This window comes from Malaclemys terrapin, chromosome 1 (assembly GCF_027887155.1).
Source record: "Malaclemys terrapin pileata isolate rMalTer1 chromosome 1, rMalTer1.hap1, whole genome shotgun sequence".
Taxonomy (NCBI): Eukaryota; Metazoa; Chordata; order Testudines; family Emydidae; genus Malaclemys; species Malaclemys terrapin.
In genome coordinates, this window is record NC_071505.1 from 38,833,913 (window position 1) to 38,859,005 (window position 25,093).

The 25,093-nt window shown below is 42.1% G+C and overlaps 1 protein-coding gene across 6 annotated transcripts in view; it reads right to left on the reverse strand.

Annotated features, from left to right (window-relative positions):
- MAPK11 (mitogen-activated protein kinase 11) overlaps positions 1-20,203 on the reverse strand; it is a 50,640-nt gene extending 30,437 nt beyond the window's left edge. For 3 of the 6 annotated variants that reach the window (XR_008444386.1, XM_054022579.1, XM_054022559.1), the window contains exons 1-4: positions 20,003-20,088; positions 11,464-11,632; positions 1,550-1,679; positions 396-454 (exon numbers count right to left, since the gene is read on the reverse strand). Coding sequence is in view for 5 of the 6 variants with exons in the window: in XM_054022579.1 (XP_053878554.1) it covers positions 396-454; positions 1,550-1,679; positions 11,464-11,585 (311 nt within the window). In the remaining variant the exon portion in view is untranslated. Of the gene's footprint in view, positions 1-395; positions 455-1,549; positions 1,680-11,369; positions 11,411-11,463; positions 11,633-20,002 lie in introns of those variants that run through there. The other 3 variants (XM_054022570.1, XM_054022589.1, XM_054022599.1) reach the window with 3 other exon arrangements.
- Positions 20,204-25,093: the final 4,890 nt, after the last annotated feature.

Below are 25,093 nucleotides of genomic sequence, written 5' to 3' on the forward strand. Positions count from 1 at the left end.
AGAATCGGGCCCAGAGATGTCATCACCCACCGCAGAATATTTTCCTGCATTCCTTACATGGCTGACGTCACTGATGCTGGCTAGAATAAACACTCCACATCCAAAACAAGGTTAAGGTGATCAGACCACAAATTTAGTGAGACATACAGAAGATCAAATCACGTGCCAGGTACAGTAATAGAGTCCCTGCAATCTATTAAGTACCATGCCCAAAGGCCTTCGGGCAGAATCCCCTTCCCCTTTTTTTTGAAAAGGGGACCAAAGGCACATTAGTCTCTCAAAGCTCATTTTGGCTGTAGCTAGACTAGAAAACTGTGTATCTGTTTTCCAGCAACATTGAAGCATCTATCTTCATAGCTTACCAATTAGTCACACTGATGTTAAATTTTACTTACACTTCATTAAAATTTTCTATTGAAGTTGCTGGTGTAAAAACATCTAGTAATCCTATAACCTGAAACAGAAAAGGTGATCTCCTTTTTATTTCAGAAATTCATGACATAACACATCATTTATGCTAGCTGTCCTCAGAATCCCTGGAACTATGTATATGAACAACATGATTTCACCCTGAATATTTAACAAAACCAGCATAGTACTGAATGAAGAGGACTGTGTTTTTTTTTGTTTTGTTTTTGCCACTAGAAGAAAAATTATCTCTCAGGGCAAACCAAAATTACATTACTTTATGAAAAAATAGAACAAGACTTCAGATAATCTAAAGTCAAGAAGGAGAAGACCTAATCTCCCATTATAGTACAAGTAGTGTATGATTTCGATTTGCTTCTATTGTACTTAAAGCTAAGTAATGCTTTACATGTTTTCTTGTAACATACTTACTGAAATAATTGTAACCTCCCTCCAGCATACTTTTCAACCTACTGTATCACCACTTCTCAGCTATGAGTATTGAGTAATTTCCTGTCAGAGACTGGATTCATTTTCATTTTAGTTTAAGTCTGGGAAATTAACAGGAATTCCCCAATTCAGCAAGGTACTTAAGCGTCTGCCTAACTTTAAGTAAATTGGTAATCCCATTGAAACTGATGTGACTGGGTTTAAAGTTAGGCACATGCTAAGTACTTTGCTGAATCGGAGCCATAAATCCTAGCAGCTTGCACCCAGGTCAAAGACTAAACTCAGTCTTCAGATAAGTACGTTATATTCCCATTAACTTCAGTGAGAGCTCTATGAGCGTATATGAGAACAGAATCTGGCCTTAATTTCTCAGTAGAATCCCAAACTGACACATGCAGATTTGAGTTTTATTTGGGTTTGATGCTTTACTCTGCCCTTCTCTACTAGGGTAACAACACATTTTCAACAAAAGACACCTCGTTAGTGTCTATTAATACCCATTCATGTCAATGGAAGTCTTCCCATTGGCGTCAATGGATTTAGGATCAATCCCTGAACCAGCAACCGTTTCTTGGAAAGACAGGGGTCACATATACTTTTCCAATAATAAGTGTAGGTAAAGTAAATTAAACTTCGGTTTATAAACTTTCATTTATAGAAACAGAATGCAAAGTACAAACTCTTCACTTACATTTTCATGTTTCATGTGCTTAAGCAACCTAAGCTCTCGGTAGGTTCTTCTTGCATGAATAAGTGACTGAAAAGGTCTTGAAAGCTTTTTTACTGCCACCTTCTGTCTTGTTTTGGTATCATAAGTTGAACTAAGAGAAAATTAAAAAAAATTAAAAAAACATGATCTACCCTGGCATTGCTAGGCAAGGCCTCATGATGTAACAGTCCAAAGTCAACATGAGAAAGTTTGAGTTTATGATTCTATTTCCACCTGCTGTATCACCTGAAAGTGATCTCTGGGAGAGCTATTTGGAGACAACCTCCAATATTCAAAGATAGCTCTCTTGCAATCTTCCTGACAATTACCAACTCCTAATGATATTTTTCATCCCTAGGTACTACCCTGTCCCCATCTGGCATGGAAAATAACCAGAGAATTAGCTTCATTAATTTTGCTTTCCAACTCCTGCCCAAACTCAAGGCGCTCTTAGGGAATATAAGGATTTGAACTCTAGCCCTTAGTGAACAGACTGGAGCCTTTAGTAATTATAGGATGATGCCACACTGTCTAGCAAATATTAATTATGCCTAGCGAGCATTTGCATGGTATACGACGTCTTCATAAATCTACTGACACCAGATTAAAATTTCTAAATAGCCACTGTCAGACTATAAAAGTTGCCTCAGGAACCATTACTAACAAACAAATCACCAGTATAAATGAACATATATGCAATTAAGGCTCCAATCCCACAAACATTTAAGCGTGCACTCAATTTTACACATTTGAGCAACCCACAGTCTTCAGTGGGAGTACTCAGATACATAGAGTTAAGCATGTAACCATTTGAAGGAATAGGGACTTAATTTTCAATACAGTAGTCTATATAACATATAGCAAGCCCCAAACAAATACTGCTCATTATGTTGCGAATGAGGGAAAAATTGGTTTATTTACAAATTATCTTCTGACAATGCATAGGACATTTGAAAACTATTTGTTCGGCTAATCAATAATCAAACTCTACTTCCCCTATTTAATACCATCCCTGCATTTTTACTTTCCCATTAAAATAAATTCAGTTCAGCTAAGAAAACTGAAGTTGCCTACTGAAAGTGTTGAGAACACAATCTGCAGTTGCTGGAGACAGCATGAGCATAAAGAGATAATCTTTAACACATTAACTTACAGGAAGCCTTTTACTGAGTAACAAATCTAGTTGAAAATTCAACAACAATCGTATGTGTAAGAGTGAGATGTCAATGGTTAGTAGTAATACTATATATTTTAATGGCTCCCAAAATTGTGCTAAGACCTCCTGCATAAAGACATAAGTTTTGCCATAAGTAGTTCACAAACTAATGCTCAGTTCCTGTACTCCATGTGGATGGAGCTCCACATTTGCATGGCATCTCACTGAACTGAATGGAGCTCCATGAGGGGCAGAGGTCTACTCATCTGAAGCCCATTGCAGGATCAGGATCTCTTTTCTGACTAGACGCAAAAAAGGGGGCAAACAAGACAATGGGGAAAAGTAGAGGAGAAGAACCAGGGCAACATCAGTAAGATTATACAACTGGTTATCTTAGATTACATAGAAACTCAGCAAAGGCCAATGCAAAGCAGGATGGAGCAATGAATTTGTTTTTAATTATAGTTACATTGAAAGAGGAAGTAGACTTAATCAGCAAGTTTTTTGTAGGGATCAGCGAAGAAGTGAGTCAATCATGAGATGAATGAAACCGATAAGTGATTATTTAGTCAGATAGTTTGTAAGCATCACAGAACTGGATCTTAAAAAGGGATTTAAAGTTGGAGAGAGTAGTAGCTCTGTAGATCACTCCAGAAAAGAGACTCCATGAGTAAAGGGAAGAAAGCACAGGCAGTTGTAGGAAAAGGCTGGCATCTCCAGTGAGGAGGAGCAGGCAGAGTGATATAAGAGACTTGGCCTGACAAGTAGGGAGGAAGCAGATTTATGTAAGACATGATGGTGATAAGGAGACAATCTGATGTGTTGCTTGAGCAAGCAGAGGGGTTCAGACATGGGCTGGTGTGATCAGAAGTACAGGCAAAGAAAGTGATTTTAGTGGCTATGTTTTTCATGACTGGAAAAGGGGATGATGTGGATAGGAGTAAGAGAAATATGTAGCCAAATGCCTCATTAGCATGATGAGGACTAGACCTAAATCCTAGGGTGAAATCCTGACCCCACTGAAGTCAATGAATGAAATATATTGATTTCAATGGGGCCAATATTTCATCCCATGTCTCCTCAGGAATACCTATTCTTCACTTACATTCTAGTCTTTTAAACTTGGCACATTTGTGAGGAAGGAAATGGATACACAGATGGCTTAACGCTTAGTACCGTCTACTGCAGACCACTGCCTAGCAAGTAGCTAACCTTATTTGTACCAATGCATAAACCTCCACTCATACTTTCACTGGCAGATGAAAGCCTTGCAGAACCTGGGCGCTCTGTAGAAGAACTTAGGAAGACCCATCATTCTGATAAACATCTTCTCCCCCACTTCAGTTCAATTGTGTGATTCAGTAGCTTGATAAACGCTCAACTTAGATGGATTGCTTTCTACCATTTGAATGAGTCAGAGCTTTCAGATGGTATAAAGCATTGCTTTTTAGCCTTAGCAGTTCTTAAAACAGCAGGGCTTAGACCAGTTTGGAACAGAATGAGGGAGAAAAAGCAAGTAGCAACCGGAGTTGTGTGACTTTTAAAGTGAAACTGTGCATATAAAATGAATGCCCATGATACTCAGCTGGTTTAAATTGGCACAGCTCCATTACAGCCAGTGGACTGCACCAAGTGATGACCTGGCCCATTATATTTTTGAAGTGTTTTTCTCACTTTGTCTCACCAGCCCCATCATCCATGTTGGACATTAAAACTGAAATTTGTGAAATCTAGTTTCCTTTCCACCACTTCAGTTCAATTGTGGGATTCAGTAGCTTGATAAACGCTCAACTTAGATGGATTGCTTTCTACCATTTGAATGAGTCAGAGCTTTCAGATGGTATAAAGCATTGCTTTTTAGCCTTAGCAGTTCTTAAAACAGCAGGGCTTAGACCAGTTTGGAACAGAATGAGGGAGAAAAAGCAAGTAGCAACCGGAGTTGTGTGACTTTTAAAGTGAAACTGTGCATATAAAATGAATGCCCATGATACTCAGCTGGTTTAAATTGGCACAGCTCCATTACAGCCAGTGGACTGCACCAAGTGATGACCTGGCCCATTATATTTTTGAAGTGTTTTTCTCACTTTGTCTCACCAGCCCCATCATCCATGTTGGATATTAAAACTGAAATTTGTGAAATCTAGTTTCCTTTCCACCACTTATGCTCTTCACTGTTTGAATTTAATTCACCTTGGACAATAAAAATAAACTATTCAATTTTGTTACTGCATATTTTTAGTTTCACTTTCTGGTTCTCAAATGTTAGCAGTATGCCATGGTGTTCAGGCTTCAAACACTGCTGGGAAATATTTCTTTAAATGGGCTTTTTCCCAGAGAAATTCAAAAGCATTAATTTATTGAAAACATTGTTATTGATGTTATTTTTATAAAAGCTAACTCTGGGACCTCTCTTAGCAGTGTCCCTTTCAGATGTGATCTCAGTCAACCCAGAACTCTCAGTGTTTATAAGCATTTATTTGCTACCTGGAAGTGGTCAAGAGATATCAAGCTTGAGCAATAGTGTTGTTTTGGCACTGTTCAAAACCTTCTGCTCAGTGTAATTTTAAATCACTGGTTAATTTAGAGAAACTGTTTCAGTGTTGCTTACTCTCCTGATATTTAGTGCTTTTCTGAAAGCCCCAGCTGCTTAAATCATGAGATCATTTGAGAATCTGACCTTTCATTTCCTAAAAGAAGTAACTTTCCAGACTTTATGATTGCAGAGAAAAGCAAGAACACATGAAGCAAGAGTAGCTGAATGATCAGAAATCAGAAGTCAAATGAAAAGAACACAAAATATAGTATTTTAAAACAATCTCATGGTTTTCAAACCAATTTCATGATTTTGGAATCCTGACTCATGATTTTGGAATACTTGGGATTGGAAATAAACCATACTTTTTATTTATAAACAGCTGTATGTGGTTTATGCTTATGAATTGCATGACATAGTAAAAAATACACCTCTACCCCGATATAACGCGACCCGCTATAACATGAATTCGAATACAACGTGGTAAAGTAGTGCTCCGGAGGGGCGAGGCTGCACACTCCAGTGGATCAAAGCAAGTTCGATATAATGCGGTTTCACCTATAACACGGTAAGATATTTTGGCTCCCGGGGACTGCGTTATATTGGGGTAGAGGTGTAATTACATGATCATTTTGAATTCTTGGTTTCTTTCAGTGTGCTCCTGAATCAGTTCAAAAGAAACTAATGATTTTATTTTATATCATTTACTTATATATATTTACCATTCCCAATCATGAAATTTGGTTTTTGTACAGTTGTGATGACTGTTGATTATTTTATTCATGTTATGCCATAAAGGTGAGTGATAATGACAATTTGTTTATTTTTTATAAAAACAAAACTGCTAAATAGAGAAGATATCACAAAGTTTACAAACATCAATGTCTTGGAAAGGACCCAGAAGAGACTGCTCTTAAAGCAGCCACTGTTTACTGAATTGTGGAATGTAGTCTTGGGAAAGAGCACATACGCCATCAATCCAACCACAAGGAAATGTGCCATAAGAGCAATTGGCAGCATGGCAGAATCAGGAGGAAGCTATGTTGCAGTCCCAATGTAAAGAAGCAAGCATTTCCCATTGTCAGCTTTGGGTAAGTAGTGCCAACAAACAAAATAAACTAATACAGGGAACTGAAATATTCCCTTCATCTCACCCCAAACAAATGCTTTATTATTTTATGGCAGTTCAAGGAAGTTAGTGAATGCAACTTTCAGAGAGCCACATTTACCCTACAAAGCACAGAGTGCTTCTTTGTCTACTAGGAAACACACAATTCTGTACAGGTACATGCGTAAGAATAAATCTATAAAAAATATGAAAGGTAGTGAGACAAAAGGAGAGAGGATGAGTAATGGTCTTCAGCAAAACAACATACTAATCTCATTGCTACAGGAAACAACACTTACTTCACCCTACAAATGGTGATGCGATATATTATGGTTTTGCAATGCAGTATCACGTGGATATTGTTCCTACATACCTTGTGATCATTACATAAGTTATGTAAGAACTTGTGCTTTGCTTTAACTCCAGCACAACCAGTGTCAATTATTGAAGATGAATTTACAGCTAGCATATGAATGCCAAAGCAGCAAACAGCTATTATATTAACTTACATTGTATATACTGTATTAAACAGATACTAAAATTCACAGATCTGCTTCCTATGATTTTTCTATTTAGTCATGTCACCTTAGTTTACTAGCAAAGAAACCTAGGTCTTAACTACAAACATTAATCAATGTCAATATAAATCTATTACCAACACAATTTATAAAATAAAAATAATCAGTATACTAACTATACTCAATCATTGGGCTACCGGGGAGATTTAGTTTAATCTTTGTCTTTCAGACCTCCATCCTGCAAATACTTGTGCATATGAGTAACTTTACACACTAAAGACTTTTTTGCGGGAATGGTTATAGACATTATGACTGAAGTCATTGGGACTAATCACACATGTAAAGTTACTCATGTGTGTAAATGTATGCAGGGTTAGAGCCTTGGAATGATTAGCTCTCTTAGTGCAGGGACCATGTGGTATCTGTCTCTTATACAGCTTTTGAGTAGACTGCCAGTGCTTAAATAATAAAGATCTGTCACTGTTGCAAAGCTAATATACTATTGAAGATCAAGCTGCATTTTATTCCACCTTTCATCAAAAAAGAGAACTGTCAGGTAGCTATAGATTATGGAATACAAAACTATAATTAAAACTGTCAACTTCTAAGCTGCACATAAAATTTACTATTTAAAAATAAAAAGTGCCATCAAGATGCATGCATAAACCCAAGCAAACAATCTCATTTACATTACCAACGTCCTCCTTTTCCCTAAGTCCTCCCATATCTTGTTCGCTCTCTCCATAATGGTCAACATTTTCAGAGGCAGGACTTGGGCTCCTAAGTCACTTTTGAAAATCCCACACTTAGGCCATAAATATAGACTTAGGAGTCTAGAAAATGTTGGTCCTCCTTACCTCTGGTGACATTTGCCCCAGCCCTGGCCCTCCCTCTTTACCTCCTACGCTCATCTCTGCCACCACTGCCTCCCTTCTCGTGTCCCCATTTGTAACCTCATGCCCATCCTCCTCCTTCACCTCTGCCCTTCTCTGGAACACGCACTCCATCTCTAAAAAATTCCCAGCCATCTCCAACCTCTTCATATCTTACTTCCTCCAGCTCCTGGCTCTCACAGAGACCTGGAGTCCTTCATCTTATAGAGGCCTCTTCTTCTCCCACTCCCCACCCTGAATCAGCCCAAGTTGGGGGTGTTGGACTTCTCCTCTGCCTCTCCTGCTGCTTCCCACCTCTCCCTTCTCCCCTGTCCCATCCTTTCTCCTCTTTTGACAGGCACTGCATCCAACTCCTCTCTGCCTCTCAGTGTTGCGGTCACCTACTGCCCACCAACTCCTCCCCATCAGCCTTCCTCTCTTTGACTCTTGGCTTTCTCTGTCTTCCACCACTCAGTCATCTTTTGTTCAACATCTTCATTAATGATCTGGATGATGGGATGGATTGCACCCTCAGCAAGTTTGCGGATGACACTAAGCTAGGGGGAGAGCTAGATATGCTGGAGGGTAGAGATAGGGTCCAGAGTGACTTAGACAAATTGGAGGATTGGGCCAAAAGAAATCTGATGAGGTTCAACAAGGACAACTTAGGAAGGAAGAATCCCATGCACCGCTACAGGCTGGGGACCAACTGGCTAAGCAGCAGTTCTGCAGAAAAGGACCTGGGGATTACAGTGGATGAGAAGCTGGATATGAGTCAGCAGTGCCCTTGTTGCCAAGACGGCTAACAGCATATTGGGCTGCATTAGTAGGAGCATTGCCAGCAGATCGAGGGAAGTGATTATTCCCCTCTATTTGGCACTGGTGAGGCCACATCTGGAGTATTGTGTCCAATTTTGTGCCCCCATTACAGAAAGGATGTGGACAAATTGGAGAGAGTCTAGTGGAGGACAACGAAAATGATGAGGGGGCTGGGGCACATGACTTATGAGGAGAGGCTCAGGGAACTGGTCTTATTTAGTCTGCAGAAGAGAAAAGAGTGAGGGGGGATTTGATAGTGGCCATCAACTGAAGGGGGGCTCCAAAGAGGATGAGTTAGGCTGCTCTCAGTGGTGGCAGATGACAGAACAAGGAGCAATTTTCTCAAGTAGCAGTGGGGGAGGTCTAGGTTGGATATTAGGAAAAACTATTTCACTAGGAGGGTGGTGAAGCACTGGAATGCGTTACTTAGGGAGGTGGTGGAATCTCCTTCCTTGGAGGTTTTTAAGGCCCGGCTTGACAAAGCCCTGCCTGTGATGATTTAGTTGGGGTTGGTCCTGTTTTGAGCAGGGGGTTGGACTAGATGACCTCCTGAGGTCTCTTCCAACCCTAATCTTCTATGATTCTATACTCATCCCTTGTGACTTGAAGTTTCATGCAGATGACCCATGCGACCCCTTAGCTGCATGTTTTCTTGCCCTCACCTCTTCATTTGACCTGCAGCCCCTGTTGAACTCAGTCTGTTGCCACTCACCAAAAGGGCATTCACTGGACTTGGTCTTCACCAAGCACTGCTCTCTCTCTGATCTTTCCCCCTCTCCAGCCATCACCTGGTCTCTTTCAGCATCACCCATCAGTGCCCCTTCCCTCCCCCAACACTGTCACTTGACCATTCCATGACTTCCAATTCATCTGCATTGATGACTTCTCATCTGTTCTCTCTTGCCTGCCCTCTCTTTCCCTTTCTTCCATTGATATGGTTGTTGATTCTCTCAATTCTTCACTCCATCTTTGACTCTTTTGCTTTTCTTTCCCATCACAAGCTTTGCCCTACCAACCCATAGCCCTGGCTTGCCCCCAACATCTGCTTCCTATGTTTCAGCTCTTGTGCTGCAGGGCATCTCTGGTGGAAATGCTACATCCAGGCTGACTTCCTCCACTATGAATTTGTTCTCACCTCTTTCTGTTCTACCATATTCCTAGCTGCTTAATTGAATCCGATAGTCACAATCCCAGCCACCATAATTGCCACCTTTGACTGGGTCCTCAAACCATCTCTCATGCGCCTCCACTTTTCTCTCTGCACAGGTTCTTACCAATTTCTTCCAAGAGAAAACTGACAAATACAATATGACTTTCTCTCAACACACCTTGCCTTCCTTTCCCCCCACTACAAATTGCTCTTTTTCTATGGAGCAGATGCGGAAGTTCTCACCTGCCATCCTTTTCTGACCGCTCCACTTGCCCCAGAGATCCCACCCAATTTCCTGATCTCCCTTGCACCCACTCTCATCCTCTTCCTTATTCTTCTCCTTCACCACTCATTCTCCCCTGACTCTTTCCCCTCACATACAAGCCTCTCTCATCTTAAAAGTTGTCTTAGTCTCTCCCATAAAAAAAAAAAAAAAACCACACCAACAAACCTACTCTTGACCCACTTGCCTCTCCAACTACCACCCCACGTCCCTTCTCCCTTTAATTTCTAAGCTCTTTAAATATGCTGTTTGCAGTCACTGTCTGGAGTTCCTCTCCTTGAATTCCATCCTAGACAGCCTCCAATCCGACTTCCAAACCCTTCCTTTCCACTGAAACTACTCTCACCAGCCACCACTGACTTCTTCCTAGCCTAAGCTCAATGCCAGTACTCCATCCTCATCCTGTCAGCTACCTTTGCAACAGTTGATCATACTCTTCTTTTTGAAATCTTGTCCTCCCTTGGCTTATGTTTTTTGGACCTCTCCGGGTTCACCTCTTACTTCTTTAATCATTCCAGCATGTCCTTCAGAGGATCCTTCTCATCCCCTTTCCAACTTTCTGTTGGGGATCCAAAGGACTCCGTCCTTTTACCTCTTTACTCCAGACCTGTCTCCTTCTGTCCAAACTAAAATCTCAGCCTCTCTCTCTGACCTCTCCTTGTGGCTGTCTAACCATCAGTTCAAGCTCAATGAGGCAAAAACAGAGCTTTTAATCTCTTCCTGTCCACTTCAGCCCTCCATGCCACCTCCTTTCTTGGTCACTGTGGACACCACCACCATCCTGCCAGTCACTCAGGTCCATAACCTGAGCATCTTCTTTGACTCAGACTGTTCTCTAGATCCTCAAACTCAGGCCATGTCTATGTCTTGTTAATTCTGTCTGCCTCTCTAAGATACATTCTTTCTGATCCATCCACATAGCTAGCACTCTCCTCCAGGTTCTCAGCATCTCACATCTTGATTACTGCAATATCATTTTCTCTAGCACTGACAAATGTAATCTTGCCCCATTCATATCCATTTGTAATACTGCTGCAAAGATCATTTTTCTAGCCTATAGCTTAACCATGAAACAGCTTTCTTTGCATCCCTTTGTTGGCTCTCCTTTCTCTAAAGCATCTGTCATAAGCCACTTGTCTTCACTTGCAGGCCCTTCACAACTTATTCCCACCCTATTTATCGTCTCTTATTAGCTACTGAGATGCTGACTTCCACCTCTGATCAACACACGATGCCAACCTCCACGGCCCACTTGTTAAATTTTCAAACAAGCAACTTCATATTTTCTTCCATGCTGCCCCACATGCTTGGGAAGAGCTCTCGGTAAACATCTGAATAACTAATGCATTATCTTTCTTCAAACCTCTCCTTGAAATTCTCCTTTGTCATGATGTCTACAAAAAACATGACAACAGTTAGGATGTGGGTGTGCTGTGACCACCACCCATCATGCTGACCAACATAGTCTCATTGTTTCCTTGTGCACCCTGTAAGTCCGTATCCATCCGCTGTCTTGTCCCATATTTAGATTCCATGCTCTTTCAGGCAGGGACCATCTTTTTGTTCTGATTTTGTACATTGTCTTGCACGGTGGGGTCCTGGCTCATGACTAGGGGCTCCCAGGCTCTGTGGTAACAGAAATGAACAACAACAAACAACAACAGCAGCTATAATTCAAGGTCCCCAAGCAATCAGAATCCTGCTGTGCTAGTGTCAAGATTCACCATGAAATGGGGGACACTGAATGAGAGCAGGAGAGATTGCATCAAAAACCCAAAATGGCAGAGCTGTCAAAGACTCCGCTCAGTTCATTTTTCATCAGATCAGGATTGTCGCTCAATTTCTACCAGGAAACAGAAATTCAGACTCAAGGGAACAAGTTAGTCTCAAGCCTGTCTCCTGGCAGGAGTCCTTTCATTTTCTCTACAAAATGTGTTAGAAAAAACCCCAAATCTTCAGTAGTAAGTGTCCCATTGCACCCAAAAACAGAGGTTTTTTGTATTTCCTTTGCCAGCCTTGCTTTGAAATCAGTCTACAACTCCTATAAATAAGATCCATATCTTGCAATTCACTACAAAGCTTTGCATAGTCATCTTCAGTGAGAATCATTATCCTCTTTAAAACACAGACCTCATTAGAACCAACGTAGACATCAGCAGAACCATACATAGGTCCAAGTTTAGCCTTGATGTAAGCGGTGCCCCTCCAATGAAGACAATGGAGCTAACCCTCACCAGGGCTGAATGTAGGCCCAAATCCTGCAAAGGGATCCCAATGAGTGCACCTTTCAGACTGTACAAAGCCCACTTCAGTAAACTACCTCTGCAAGGCCCACTGGTGCAGATCTGATTTCAGAATCAGAGCCTTCACCCTTGCAGACCCTTCAAGACTTTGGCTCTCAAATATATCTATATACAAAAAGTGTATGTGTAGTATGAAGTATGATCGTTTCTGTATTCTTTTAGCATTCAAATAAGCAGGCACTTTTACAAATGACACAAATTACAGTGGTGATGTTTTACTTAAAGTTGAAAGTATACATTTAGTGTTATTGTAATTAATGCTGTATTAATATTTCCATTAGAAATAGATATTTGTGGTGGCTTAAAACTGCCATAAAAAGGTGCTGTGGGCTAAAAGTCTTCAAATAAGATCGTAGCTCAGGAGTGATTCTATTTTTAGCCAAAGGTGATTTACAGTCTAACAATTTAGTATAATTTAGTATAATTTTAAAAAATACCAACAACCTCCCCCGCTCCTCCCCAAACACTACTTAATGGTCTCCGAAGCGGTTTTGGTGCTCTTAACACTAAGACAATTTATTAAATGAGTTTAGTAAGCAATTACTTTATAATTTAGGCCCCAGTCATGCAGTTCACTGCACCCCCAAGCTGATTTTCAAACCAGCAGAATCACAGGATCAGGATCTTAAACTTTAGAAGTTAGGAACCTTAATCCTATTGCTTCACCTTCCCTTTCAATGCCTCAAAACAAAGTAAGACCAAATTCAGGAAAGGATCTCTTTTCAGGATAGTATGTAAGCTTAACTTTAAGAAGATGCTTACATTTCATTACAGTCAATCAGACTTAAGCATGTGCGTAAGTGCTTTTCTGAATAAGGGCATATTTTATTATAGTCTGTGGAGAATGAATTATGTGTATTTTTTAAAACTAAATATATGCACCTCAGTTTACCTGTGTGCTATTATCCTGCCTAAATATGTGGAGTTAAATCAAAGGAGGCTGGAAGAAGGACCCCAACAGGAAATGAAACAATGGCTAAAATAAGGTGCTATCATAAAGAATATCAAGAGTCCGTGAGGAAACAACAGGAAAGCTATTGATTGGGGAATAACTGCCTGGCTCCAGCTAGTCTGGCAAGGTGTACTTTTCCCAGGTCTGCACCTAGGAGCCAAAGGAGAAGCTTAAACTTTAAACATGCTGACCTAAAAGAGCGAGGTGGGAGAAGAGGGGTGGTCAGCATGCTGACAGGGAGACCCACTAGGGGAGACAGTCATAAAGAGCATGCTGCAGAAGGCAGTCTGTGCCTCTCCCAGACAGAGATGGGGTTAACTGGGCAGAGGAGAGCTTACAAAAGCTGGCAAGGAAAGATTAAGATATAGGTATGGGGAACTATGCATATAGACTTTGTCACTTTTACCGTTTGTTCTGCATGCTTTGTATCTTTGGGTGAATAAATAATGCTTTATTGTGAAGAAGCTGTTTTTGAGTCACTTTAATCAGCAGCTGTCACAGGCTCCTGGAGGAAAAGTTTTACAGGTGGCAAACTCAATTGGGCCTGCTGGGTTAACAAGGTTGGGAAACAGGGTAGGGGGTGCAACCCAGACATCAAGTCTAAAGGCCTATCTGCACTGCACTCCATCCACTAGTGTCAGCGTGCAGTGCATGGGTACATGCCACAGCAAAGAGCCAGCTGTATCCACACTGTGTGTGCAGCTACCCACGGCAATGAAAGTCTCTGGAGCCGTCAGAACCTTTTCCCGCTGCCTCCCAGTGGTGGGGTGTACCTGGCCTTTGCGGCTCCCTACAGGAGGCCCCACAGTCCTACTACATCCCATGCTAGGCAGCAGCAATGTGGGAGAAACAGCAGTGAAGGTGGATTCTCCAGGCCTGCCTAGAGAGGCCTTTCTGGAGCAGCCACTTTGGAAACCACAGAAACCTGATTCTCCAAGGCTTAGAGGGACTAGCAACAGCCAATCTGGGCCTGACTGGTCCAGATAGAAGGAGCTACCTGGTCTTAGCAGGTCAGTTCCTGGCTGGGAACAGAGGAGTGGAGAAGGGGGCTGCTCGCTGGGCAAAGGAGCCTAACAATCAGACAGACTTTATGGCTGAACTTACTTAGCTGGGATTGCAGAGAGAGAAGCTGGCCCTGATATAGGGCTGGAGATAAAAGGGGCTCAGGAAAATAGCAGCAAAGGATTGAAGTCAGTAGTACATGGCTGCTGTGTATAGGGTCCCTGGGCTGGAACCCAGAGTAGTGGGTGGGCCCAGATTCCCATACCAGACACAAGTAAAGTAGTGTAAGCCCCCAGAAGGAGACAGGGCTTATTTGGGAGCCCACACAATGGGCTGAATTTAAAGGGGCCATAGCTGGTGCTGAAGATCCTATTGAGGGCAAATAGACTGTTTATTTATTGGACTCTTTAGTACTCCAGAAGGGTTTCAGTGGGACTTTGTGACTTGGCCAGAGATTGGCCGGCAGCCTGCATGAGGCGCCATGGGTGAGAACTGACTATGGTACCACACCCAGCCACTTGGAAGCACTCAAGAAGTGAATGCCCCTTTACTCTCCAGTTGCCAGAACTTTTCCTTGCTGCTGGAGCCTTTCCCTATGCGATGAGGAAGGCTCTGGCAGCAGGGGAGGCAGTGGGATATCACTCTGCTAAATATAGCCATGTAGATGGGGCAGGCATGGCTTGGGCATGAGGACAATCATGTAGTGTACATACCCTAGGGATTCAGGTGTGATTTTTACCCTACTCACCTAAGCAGCATCTTACCAGCTACACTGCTATTTAGCCCTGTGCTAGGGGGTGCATATAGAGTACATATGCTACATACAGCCCTAGCACAAGTATAAATAGCAGTGTAGATAACAAGGCACTGCTTTGGTGCCTCAAATAAAGACATGCCTGAATCCTGTGGGTATGTACCCTGCCAGGCTCTCTACTCACCCAAGCAGTGCCTTCCCATCCACACTGCTATTTTTAACAGTGTATTGGCCCACTGCCACAGGGAAAAGCTCTGGCAGTGAGGAAAGGTTCCGGCAACTCCTGCTAACAAGCCTTTTCCCGCTGCTTCTCCTTGCAATAACCTTTCACCGCCATGTGTAGCTATACAGCCTGTGTAGATGCAGCCAGCTTTTTTCTGCTGTGTCTAGCTACATGTTGCCACAAGAGGTATGCAGTATAGATGTAGCCCAAGAATGTTTGGACCATTGGGTTCTACCCTTGAGAAAGGTGAGGGGAGCCAGGCCAGTCAGTTGAGAAGTGCACTCAAATGGGATAAAAAGGATTGAAAACAAAGCTTGCCCTGTAATCATGACATAGTCCAATTTTATTTTATTCTTCCTAGAAACAAGATGCACTTCAGTATACTTCTTTCCCATCCAAGTAGGCAGATTTTACAAAATGCCCTTTGGAACACTGGGGAGGGGAGGATACAAAGTTAATAGAAAAAGTGTAGTTTAAATCGAAAATGGTTTTAAAACTCACTGAGTAGGGATGAAATCTTGGCCCCATTGAAGTCAGTGGAAGTTTTGCCACTGACAAGTTAGGATTTAACCCTAGATGTTTAATATGTATGCATTTCTTCAAGAAAGGGATCTGTACTGAGGATGCTAAAATGCATGATATTGGTGTCACAGTTACTCTAATTTATTTTTATGATGTCAGGAGTAATTATAGTTAAAGGTTGCATAATAGTTTCTATTTTAATCTCTTGTTATCTGTCACGTACAGCTTCCTGAAATATTCACTTTCTGGGCTGATAGGTTTATGCTTAGTCTCTGCACAAAGAAATTTTGGGGGTAAGTGTAAAAGTAAAATATTTCAGTGGGTTTTTTTTATTATTTTTATATATTCAAAAACAAGTTTTCCATTATATAAAAATCCTTGCAACTTTTTAGAAATGCAAACAAACCCAACTCTCTATGATAAATGTCTGGGCCTTGAAAGTGGATATTTGGCATCATGTAAATAGCCCTAAGTGAGAAGAAATTTCGTGGAGTATTACAGTGAAATTTGTTTTTTATTTGAGTAAGGTATGACCCTTTGAAGTTTATGGGACCTGCATACACCATATCTTATTTGTTTGTTTTTGTGCTACGCTTAAAGTACCTGATCCTGCACCTATCAAAGTTGATGATAGAACATCCACTGACTTCAATGGGTGAAGGCTAAAATGCAAAGTTCTCAGCTAAGGAAGACTGTGCAGCCTACATCTGCAGAATTAATTGATGAAAATATAGTGTAGGGGCACAGTGCCTGAGGCGAGAACTCCACAGAAGTTCTTTGTGCAGTGCCTGTGGGCTCTGAATTCCAATGGGGTACTAGGCAGGGCTGCTATATGCTTTGTAAAGTTTCCAGGAATGAGCCCCACTCTAGCCTCCTCACACTGAAGGTGCGTCAATCTCTGTGGGTCAGAGATTTTTGCATCTGGTACAACATCAAGGTACTTTGCCAGCATTTAAATAAATACTTAGCGAAAGGGGCTGCAAAACATTTGTTTTATATCAAAATCATTTTGAGCTATAGGACCACAAAAACACCTGATCTCTCCCCCCTTTATTTCTAACTCTACTTTAAAAACGTAGATGCAGTCATACAAAAATTAATTTTAAAAATGTCACTCCAAGGCTGAGAGTGATAGAATCTGATAGAATCTTCACTAGCATGATTTAGCCCAACATATTGAATGCAACAATTACAACATTTTTTTACCCCAAAGTCCCTCAGATGCAAGTAACAAGTTACATTAAAAGGGGAAGATTTGCAGGAAACAGTTACGCTGAATCAGAAAGGAGGGGAACATCTTACTACAAATAAAGATTTGTTCCAGTACTGCTAAGAAACATATGATTCTATTAAAAACTTTGATCCTATTTCAAAGCCAGTGTTTGGATTTCAAGACTATGGCTTTGATTCAGCAAAGCACTTAGGCATGTGCTTAAATGCAGTTGATTTCAACAAGACTTAAGCATGGTTTAAGTACTTTGCTGCATAGGGTTGGGATTAGTCATATATGGGGCAGAATACATTAGTCAAGAGATGACCAGTTCTCCTGGGTGAGACATATGCTGGTTATCAACATATCACTGATTCCACTGTGGAAAACATTCAAAATATCAATGGATATTAAAATAATTAATGGGGGGGGGGGGAGGATGAGAGAAGTAGAAGAAATTGTAAATTCTACCACAGCTGAAAACAAGCCAGCTGTGCAGCATGTGAAACACCACATGTTTCGATTTCCTTTATTATGATTGAAAAGTTTTTGGCATTGCACTACAGATTTTTCTTAGAAATATTTGAGCTTAAGGAAAAAGGACAGACCAATCAGGTGCAATTAGAAAACTAAGAGGCTTGTTTTCCAACTGCACACATAACATAGTTCTCAAACTAACAGAAAAAACATGAATCCTCAAATTAAGAGCTATGGTTTAAACGATGGTTTAAATAACTTAGGAACAGAGATAGTCACAGAATTGTGCCCTTAGTTGGAAGAAATGTATGAATGATCACACAGATTTTGTAGAAAAAGGAAAAACCTGAAATTTAGTCAATTCTAGAAAATGAGTTAAGAGAACTTCCAGGTACACCACCTGCCCTAAGATCCCCTGCAAATCATTGTGGGGGAGGGGGACAGGGGGTTAAATCACATTTTCCTATTTTAAAAATGTTTCTCTCTCCCCTGTTGTGTGAAAGACCCAAAACAAAAACATCCTTAGGAAACTGACAATACAGGGAAAGAGTGAAACTGACTATTCAGAAGGTTTTGTCAAATGCACAACACAAATCAATTGGAAACAAAATTGAGAACTTTTTTTTTCATTAATGTCTTTGATTATAGTCATGATAGGGGTTTCGTTGTAAATAGTAGGTAAAATAATTCAGATAGAGGTATGGTTTTTAAACTGATGGTGACTTTTTAAAGAGTTAAACAGTTCTGAAAATGATTCAGTTTCTACAAATATAGTTAAATATGAATCAAATAGGAAAGTAGTTTGATCCTGCAGGACTGGAAGCACAAAGTAAATGAATTCTGATAACTGAGCAATTATTCAGAACAGAAGTGTTTAATGGAAAGGACACATCATGGATCCCTGCACAATATTAATAGTCTACAGTCTTTGGGTCTCATTCTGCCCTGACTTACAATTCGACTGAAGTCAGTGGGCAAAATTCTGTTCTCATGTACACCGGTGTTGATCCAGAGTAACTCTACTAACTTCACATGACGTATCCAAGAACTGAATTTGGCCAAATGAGGCTGTATGGGGTATAAGTCAGAGCACAATTTGATGCCATGTGCTTCTCCATATATCCTACAGCTCACCTTAAATAATGTTTACCAATATATCATTCTACTTATTTCTTTGTTCTCCATTCCTGTGCTGGCACTCTGATTAACCTGTTCGCCAGGAATCACGTAACTCATAGAAACAAGATATTATTTCAGACACAAATATGGAGCAAGTGAGTTGCAGGCAAGACAATGGGTCACATGTAACCCTAAAACAGGCATGACAGAATGCAATGAAGCTTCTCATAACATTAACAAGGAGAACTTCGCTATTCATGCAAAAATTGCTCAGCACTAACACTCTGACTCTTCTCTGCCTGACTCCAGCCAGTTTTATTTCTGATTCACAGAGACAATGACTCTGCAAGATTCCTGGTAGTGTTGCAAAGTGCACATAAAATGAAGGCTTCCTCCTTGATAGCTGGATTGACTCTGTAAACAAACTCCTCATTGTCTCCCTACACCTAGAAACAGGTTTAAATGAGCCTGGAAGTATTTTTAGGTGAAGGTCTGAGGTGATGTAACAGTGTTATATCAACTAGTGAGCAGGCTACTGAAGAGGGGTGGGGGGAGAAACAGTCGCTCTGGTGATTTACCCACCTAAAATTTTGTTTAAAGAGAGCAATGGTAAATTGTTCGAAAGGCAGTGCCAGTCACCTTCACCCCCTAAAATGAATACAGGAGATTCCCCCCACTCCCCCATAGCAGTGTGAATAAAAGAGTCATCCTAGCAAACTTTAATTCATGCATGCTGCTCAGCAGTGAGGAAGGTCTTAAATCTAGTCTGGGGGAAGCCTCTTTTCAGAAGCCGGAATGACCCGGGTTACCCTTAGCAACTCATGAGGAATTCCAGAGCTCAACATTATTGTGAGAGTTTCAACTCCAGCTCTCCCTCCTCCTAACCCTAGTGGGGGGCGGGGAAGAGAAAAAAATCACACACACAGATCCTCTGTGTATAATATGTAGGGTAAGAGAGAGCCTAGAGTATTAGGATCGATAGCATATATTCATAGAAAGATCCTATGGGCCATAGGTGCTGTAACTACGGGTGCTGGGGGTTGTGCTGCACGCCCTGGCTAAGGCTTGAAGTGGTTTCCATCACATATAAGGTTTAGAGTTTGATTCAATGGCTCTCAGCGCCCCTGCCTATGGCTACTTTGCATCGGCGGCTACCCCGCATGGATCACACCGAGAAATCCACCCCCTGTTACACACCCGTCCCGATCCTGGGCGTATCGCAAACACACCCCAGAGCCGGGCTTGCCAATACCAGCCCAGGCCTAGCAGCTCCCCATGCAAACGGCTTCCGGGCATTGTCTGCGCCCAGGCAGAAGGCTGGCAGGCGGGCAAGTCTTGCCGGACGGGTCGGGGAGGCGGGTAGGGGGAGCATGGAGCTGCGCCTCTGCCCGGGGGCCGGTCCCCTCCTGCCCTCCGCCCACGGCTGGCACCTACCACACAGAGCCGTAGGCTCCGGAGCCCACCGGGGTCAGGTTCTGGTAGCGCTGGGGAACCTCCCACACCGTCTTGTTCAATTCCTGCTTGTAGAAGCCGCCTCGCTCGGACATTTTCCGGAGCAGCCGCAGCAGCGGCTCAGCAGCCAGAGCGCTCCAGCTGGAAAAAGCCGCCCGAGCCGCCACCGGGCGGGCACCGCCAGCGGGGGCTGGGGGCGGGACCGGGGGTGGGGAAAAGGGAGGGGTAGACGGCAGGAGGAGGGAAGTGGAGAAGAGAAAGGCGGAGTGGGGAAGCACCTAGAAAGGTAGCCAGAAATGCAAGCCCAGGGCCAGTGTCACAGTATCTCTCTCTCCCCCCCGTGTGACATCAAGGGGCAGGGCAGCATTACTCCTCCTGACCCTGTCACAACCCACGGACACAGCTGATCATTTCAGAAAATAAAGCAGGGAGGGTGGGGGAAAGCCTGGTAGAGCTCAGACTATCCGCCCCAGCCTGGAAGAACCAGGGCACCGCCCGCCCCGCCCCTTCTAATTCAGCCTAGACACGATAGGAGAGAGATAAAGGCGGATCTGGTCACCCAGTTTTGCCAAATCAGCTGTTCACGTGTATTAGTATATTATTGGGTCTAATGTAAATGTACTGAATTACTAGGAAGCTGTTCCACAACCTAACAGATCTGGCTAGCAACAGATTTTACCTTGTTGCCAGCTCTAGCGATTTGATCGTGAATCTCATAATAAATAGTATTTTTCTTGAAGCCACAGCGCCTGGAATCATTTGATTATCTTAGACTTTCAGCTTCCATTTACAGAAGAACTAAGTTTCCGCCCCTCAAGGTTAAAATGAAAAGCTTGAAAAACACAACCCCGAAAGGCTCAAACCCCACAAAGCAAATAAAAAGAACCCCAAATTATTATTTTTTTTACTATCTCATGATTTTTGAAGGCAGGAAGTTGGCAATATGGCAATATTCACCCTATATTTACCCATCCTATAGTTACTTCCCATTATGCCTCACACACACCCTGTGCTGCTCTAAATAATTTATCTTCATCTTGTGTTTACAGTATTTAAATAGCTATCGATTGCTATGCACCCCCTTCTCAATTATCACTTAACCAAAGTATTTATGAAGAAAGATTTAATATATCCCCTTATGTATCCTCCATTTCCCAGATCATTTTGCTTTGAACTCTGCACAGTTTGACAATACTGTCACCAACCCCACTGCAGGGTGTCAATGTGTGTTGTCTCTTGGCTGTCTGGTAGTGTGGTGAGTGTACCATCAGCTGGAAAGCAAGTGCTGTAGGCACTCCAAGCCCTGGGGTATTCAGGTTCTAGCTTTCAGTGGATTCCCCAAAAACCCACCTACACTTCGCATAAAACAGGATTCCTTCACTAGGGCTGCCAGAAATAAATATTGCCAGGGACACTTGCTTGACAGTTTCAACAAACAAACAGCAAAAGATAAGCCCAACGGTCAGCAACCCAACCAGTGAGGCAATCTTCAAAAGAGGTGTGAAGGTAACAAAGTCCAGGTGCCTTCTGGCACCATCAGGGTATGCCTGTATCCTACTCTTGGGCCCTCTAGCCCTGGCTCCCAGGCTGCCTGATATTCAGCTTCCCTTCATAGCCTGCTGCCTCAGACCTGCTGCTCATCCTTTCACTAAGCATCTCTACCTCTCTCTGGGTCTCATCCCCTCAAGTAGCACTTCTTTCCTGTGCTGGAGGGATCATGGAGCCCTCTCCTGGATGGATGGTGAATTGAGTGGTAAGAATGCCCAGTAATGAGCCAGCAGGTGCATTACAATAGCTTGTTTTTCCTCAATATCACCTTTCCAGATTTCTAATAAAAAAAAAAATCCCAGTGCAGACACACCAGAGCTATAGAGAAAAGAATCAGAGGGGTAGTTGTGTTAGTCTGAATCTGTGAAAAGCAACAGAGGGTCCTGTGGCACCTTTAAGACTAACAGAAGTATTGGGAGCATAAGCTTTCGTGGGTAAGAACCTCACCCAAAAATCAAGACTTGCATCTGAAGAAGTGAGGTTCTTACCCACGAAAGCTTATGCTCCCAATACTTCTGTTAGTCTTAAAGGTGCCACAGGACCCTCTGTTGCTTTTCAGAGAAAAGAATGATCACCTCCCTAGTCTGTGATGTGATTCCTCTAGGTATGCAGGTTAAAACCTTTTATACTGGCAAATTGCAAAAGAGATCTAATTTGCAGCCTTCTACACACTCCAGTCTCTTTCAGAATTATTGCCTGAGGAGTTTCTCCCTCCCATTAAATACTGGATCATTTTTACCAGATGTTGTATCTTGCATTTTTCCAAGCTGAATTTACCCTTGTTACGGACTATGTTTCTAATCATTCAGAGGTCCCTTTGTATTAATTTTCTGTTCTTGTTAGCAATTGCAATCCCTGTCAGTTTAGTATTTGCTCTGAGTTTCTGTCAAGGTATTTATATTGCACTCACCACTGTATCTGTCTAATTTAATTAGCATACTGCTTATATGATATTCTGACTAGTGGAGATGTTCTGACTAATGAAGATGTTAAAAGACTGGACCCTATACTGATCCCTGCTATACGTCAGTAAACACCTTCCCCCAATTCATTATGCTGACATTTATTATTTCCCTTTGCTTACAGTCTTTCATCCACTTGTCCATCAAAATGAGAACATTTCTATCCCACCATTTTCATTATTTTTTTCAAGTAAGATTTTAGGAAACTAAAATCCTGACATGTTAAATCCCAGGGAGCAGCCATGGTCTAATAAATAGAGCACATAGGAATCTGGAGATCTTATGGCCAGCAAATTTGGGCTGTTTCCAACAAGGTGGGGAGCAAATTAAAAAGCAGAGGGGCCCTGACAAAGAAAACCCTGCCAGCAGCTCTCATTTTATGTTGAGGGAGGTCAAGCATCTCAGCTGAACTCAGCTGTGGTCATATGGCAAAAGGAGAGTGGCAGTTTCTCAGATAGGCAGGTCCCAAGCTCTTTAGAGATCTGGGCCCCAATCTTGGAGTTTTACACACACATTTAAAGTTAAGCATGTGTGTGAATCTTTGCAAGACCCCAGCCGCATGTCAAACTCACACAAACTCAATTTGGAAACACCCAGTGCAGACAGGGGTGCACAAGAAGAGCCACTATATTAATGGTGAAGGACAGACATTTATTGTAAGAGTCACCAAAACCATAGTCTGCGGGTGAACAAGTATCTCGCTCCTTTTTCCTCTGATATATTGTTAAAAGCTCTTGCTGACCACATTACAACTCCTTTGGTCCCTCATTTCTTCTGAATCCAGCTTTAGCATTTAGTTTTCAACTTAGAAATTACTCTTTTAATATTTAATGCAATTTAATAGTTGCAACATTCATATTAAGAATAAACATGCAAACTCAAAAGGAGGAAAGAATGTTGCTTGAATGCCAAAAAGATGGCATCTCCTGGTTGCAAATGGAATTGTAGCACTTTAATTCAGTGTAGCTTTTTAAAGTGCAGGTCTGGGTGTCAGAAGATCAGAGACCTACTTCTGCTTTCAGTTACACCATTGTAAACCCGGTGTAACACCATCTAAATCATGGGATCAGTGTGATTTCAGAATGAATCCCTTTGGTTCTGTTTCCAGCTCTGACAAAGGCTTGCTTGAGATGTTGGGTGTGTCAGTTAACAGATGTTTTCACATCCAAAAATGGGGATAATTGTATTTACACCCCAAGCTCTCTTATAAAACTATTGTAAGTAGAGCTGGGGGGAGGAGGGAAGAGACGATTTTCCTTTCCATGAAAAATTTTGAGATTTTGAATTTTTTTTCCTTTCCAAATTGGAACAAAACAAAAATCAAGAATTCCTTGCCATTTTTCATGGGAAAGGGAGGAAGGCTGGAAAAATACTGTTTTGGGAGAACTGACATGGAAATGTTTCATCTTGCCAGCTGCCTGGTGGGTAGGTGGTAGGGTGACCAGACAGCAAGTGTAAAAAATCGGGACGGGGGGTGGGGGGTAATAGGAGCCTATATAAGAAAGAGACCCAAAAATCGGGACTGTCCCTATAAAATCGGGACATCTGGTCACCCTAGTAGGTGGACAAGTATCTGGCTCACAAGGCTCCATGGCCACATATCTGGTGGGCAGGCAGGCTGCCAAGCTCCCTGTTTGGTCAGTATCCCAAGCTGCCCAGGAGCCAGGTAGTCTGAGGAACCAGCCAGCAAGAGAGCCAGGGAGCCCTGGCAGCTGGAGAACCCAGCTCTCTAGCTGCCCACCTGGGAAACAAGGGATCCCACTAGTCAACCCAGGCTGCTGAAGAGCCACAGAACCTGGAAGCACTGAGAGCCCCAGCAAACATTCTGCCTTGGGGAGACAGTTTCTGCCAGACGCCCTGGACAGGCAGAAGCTGCACAGTCACTAATACTCCTATTTGTGAGGTGCAGTTTTCTAACCGCACATGGGGGCTAAGCCATTGTATATGGGAGGGGTGGAGTCTGGCAGCATTCCAAGGAGTCTGGGAGATGCAGAGCCTAGGAATAATTTTCTGGCGGGTGGGGGAGAAGAGGGAAACAAGATTTTCCTTTAAGGTTTTGTGGAAGTTTAATTTAAAAAATTAATTTTTGATTAGAAAAACTTCAAATGGAAAAATCCCAATCAGCTCTCTAATTGTAAGGTTTAATTCATTAAATGTTTATAAAGCTCTGAGATCCTAGAATGGAATACGATATCAAACCACAAAGTATTCGAGTTAGGCTATTGTGGTATATTTCAATTATGCCTTTATTGGTAAGTGCTTGAAATATCAGAGACCATATCTATGTATGTAATTTTCAAGTAGAAACCTTGTCACCATATACAAATAATAGAAAGGCAGCTGGAGAGAGTTATTGGTGCAAAAGGGACCATTCCTTGAATTTTTTTGCATATAGGTGTTCAGCCATTACATTGTGTTTACCTAGGAGTTTGCACGTTTGTTTGTTTTGCAATAATCTGTATATCTTTGTTATTGAATTTCAAAATACTTGTGCATAAGCTGTCAAGGTGGTAGCACTAGCCAGCATTTCAGGTTTTAACAACATATTGTCTTCCTGTTTCCT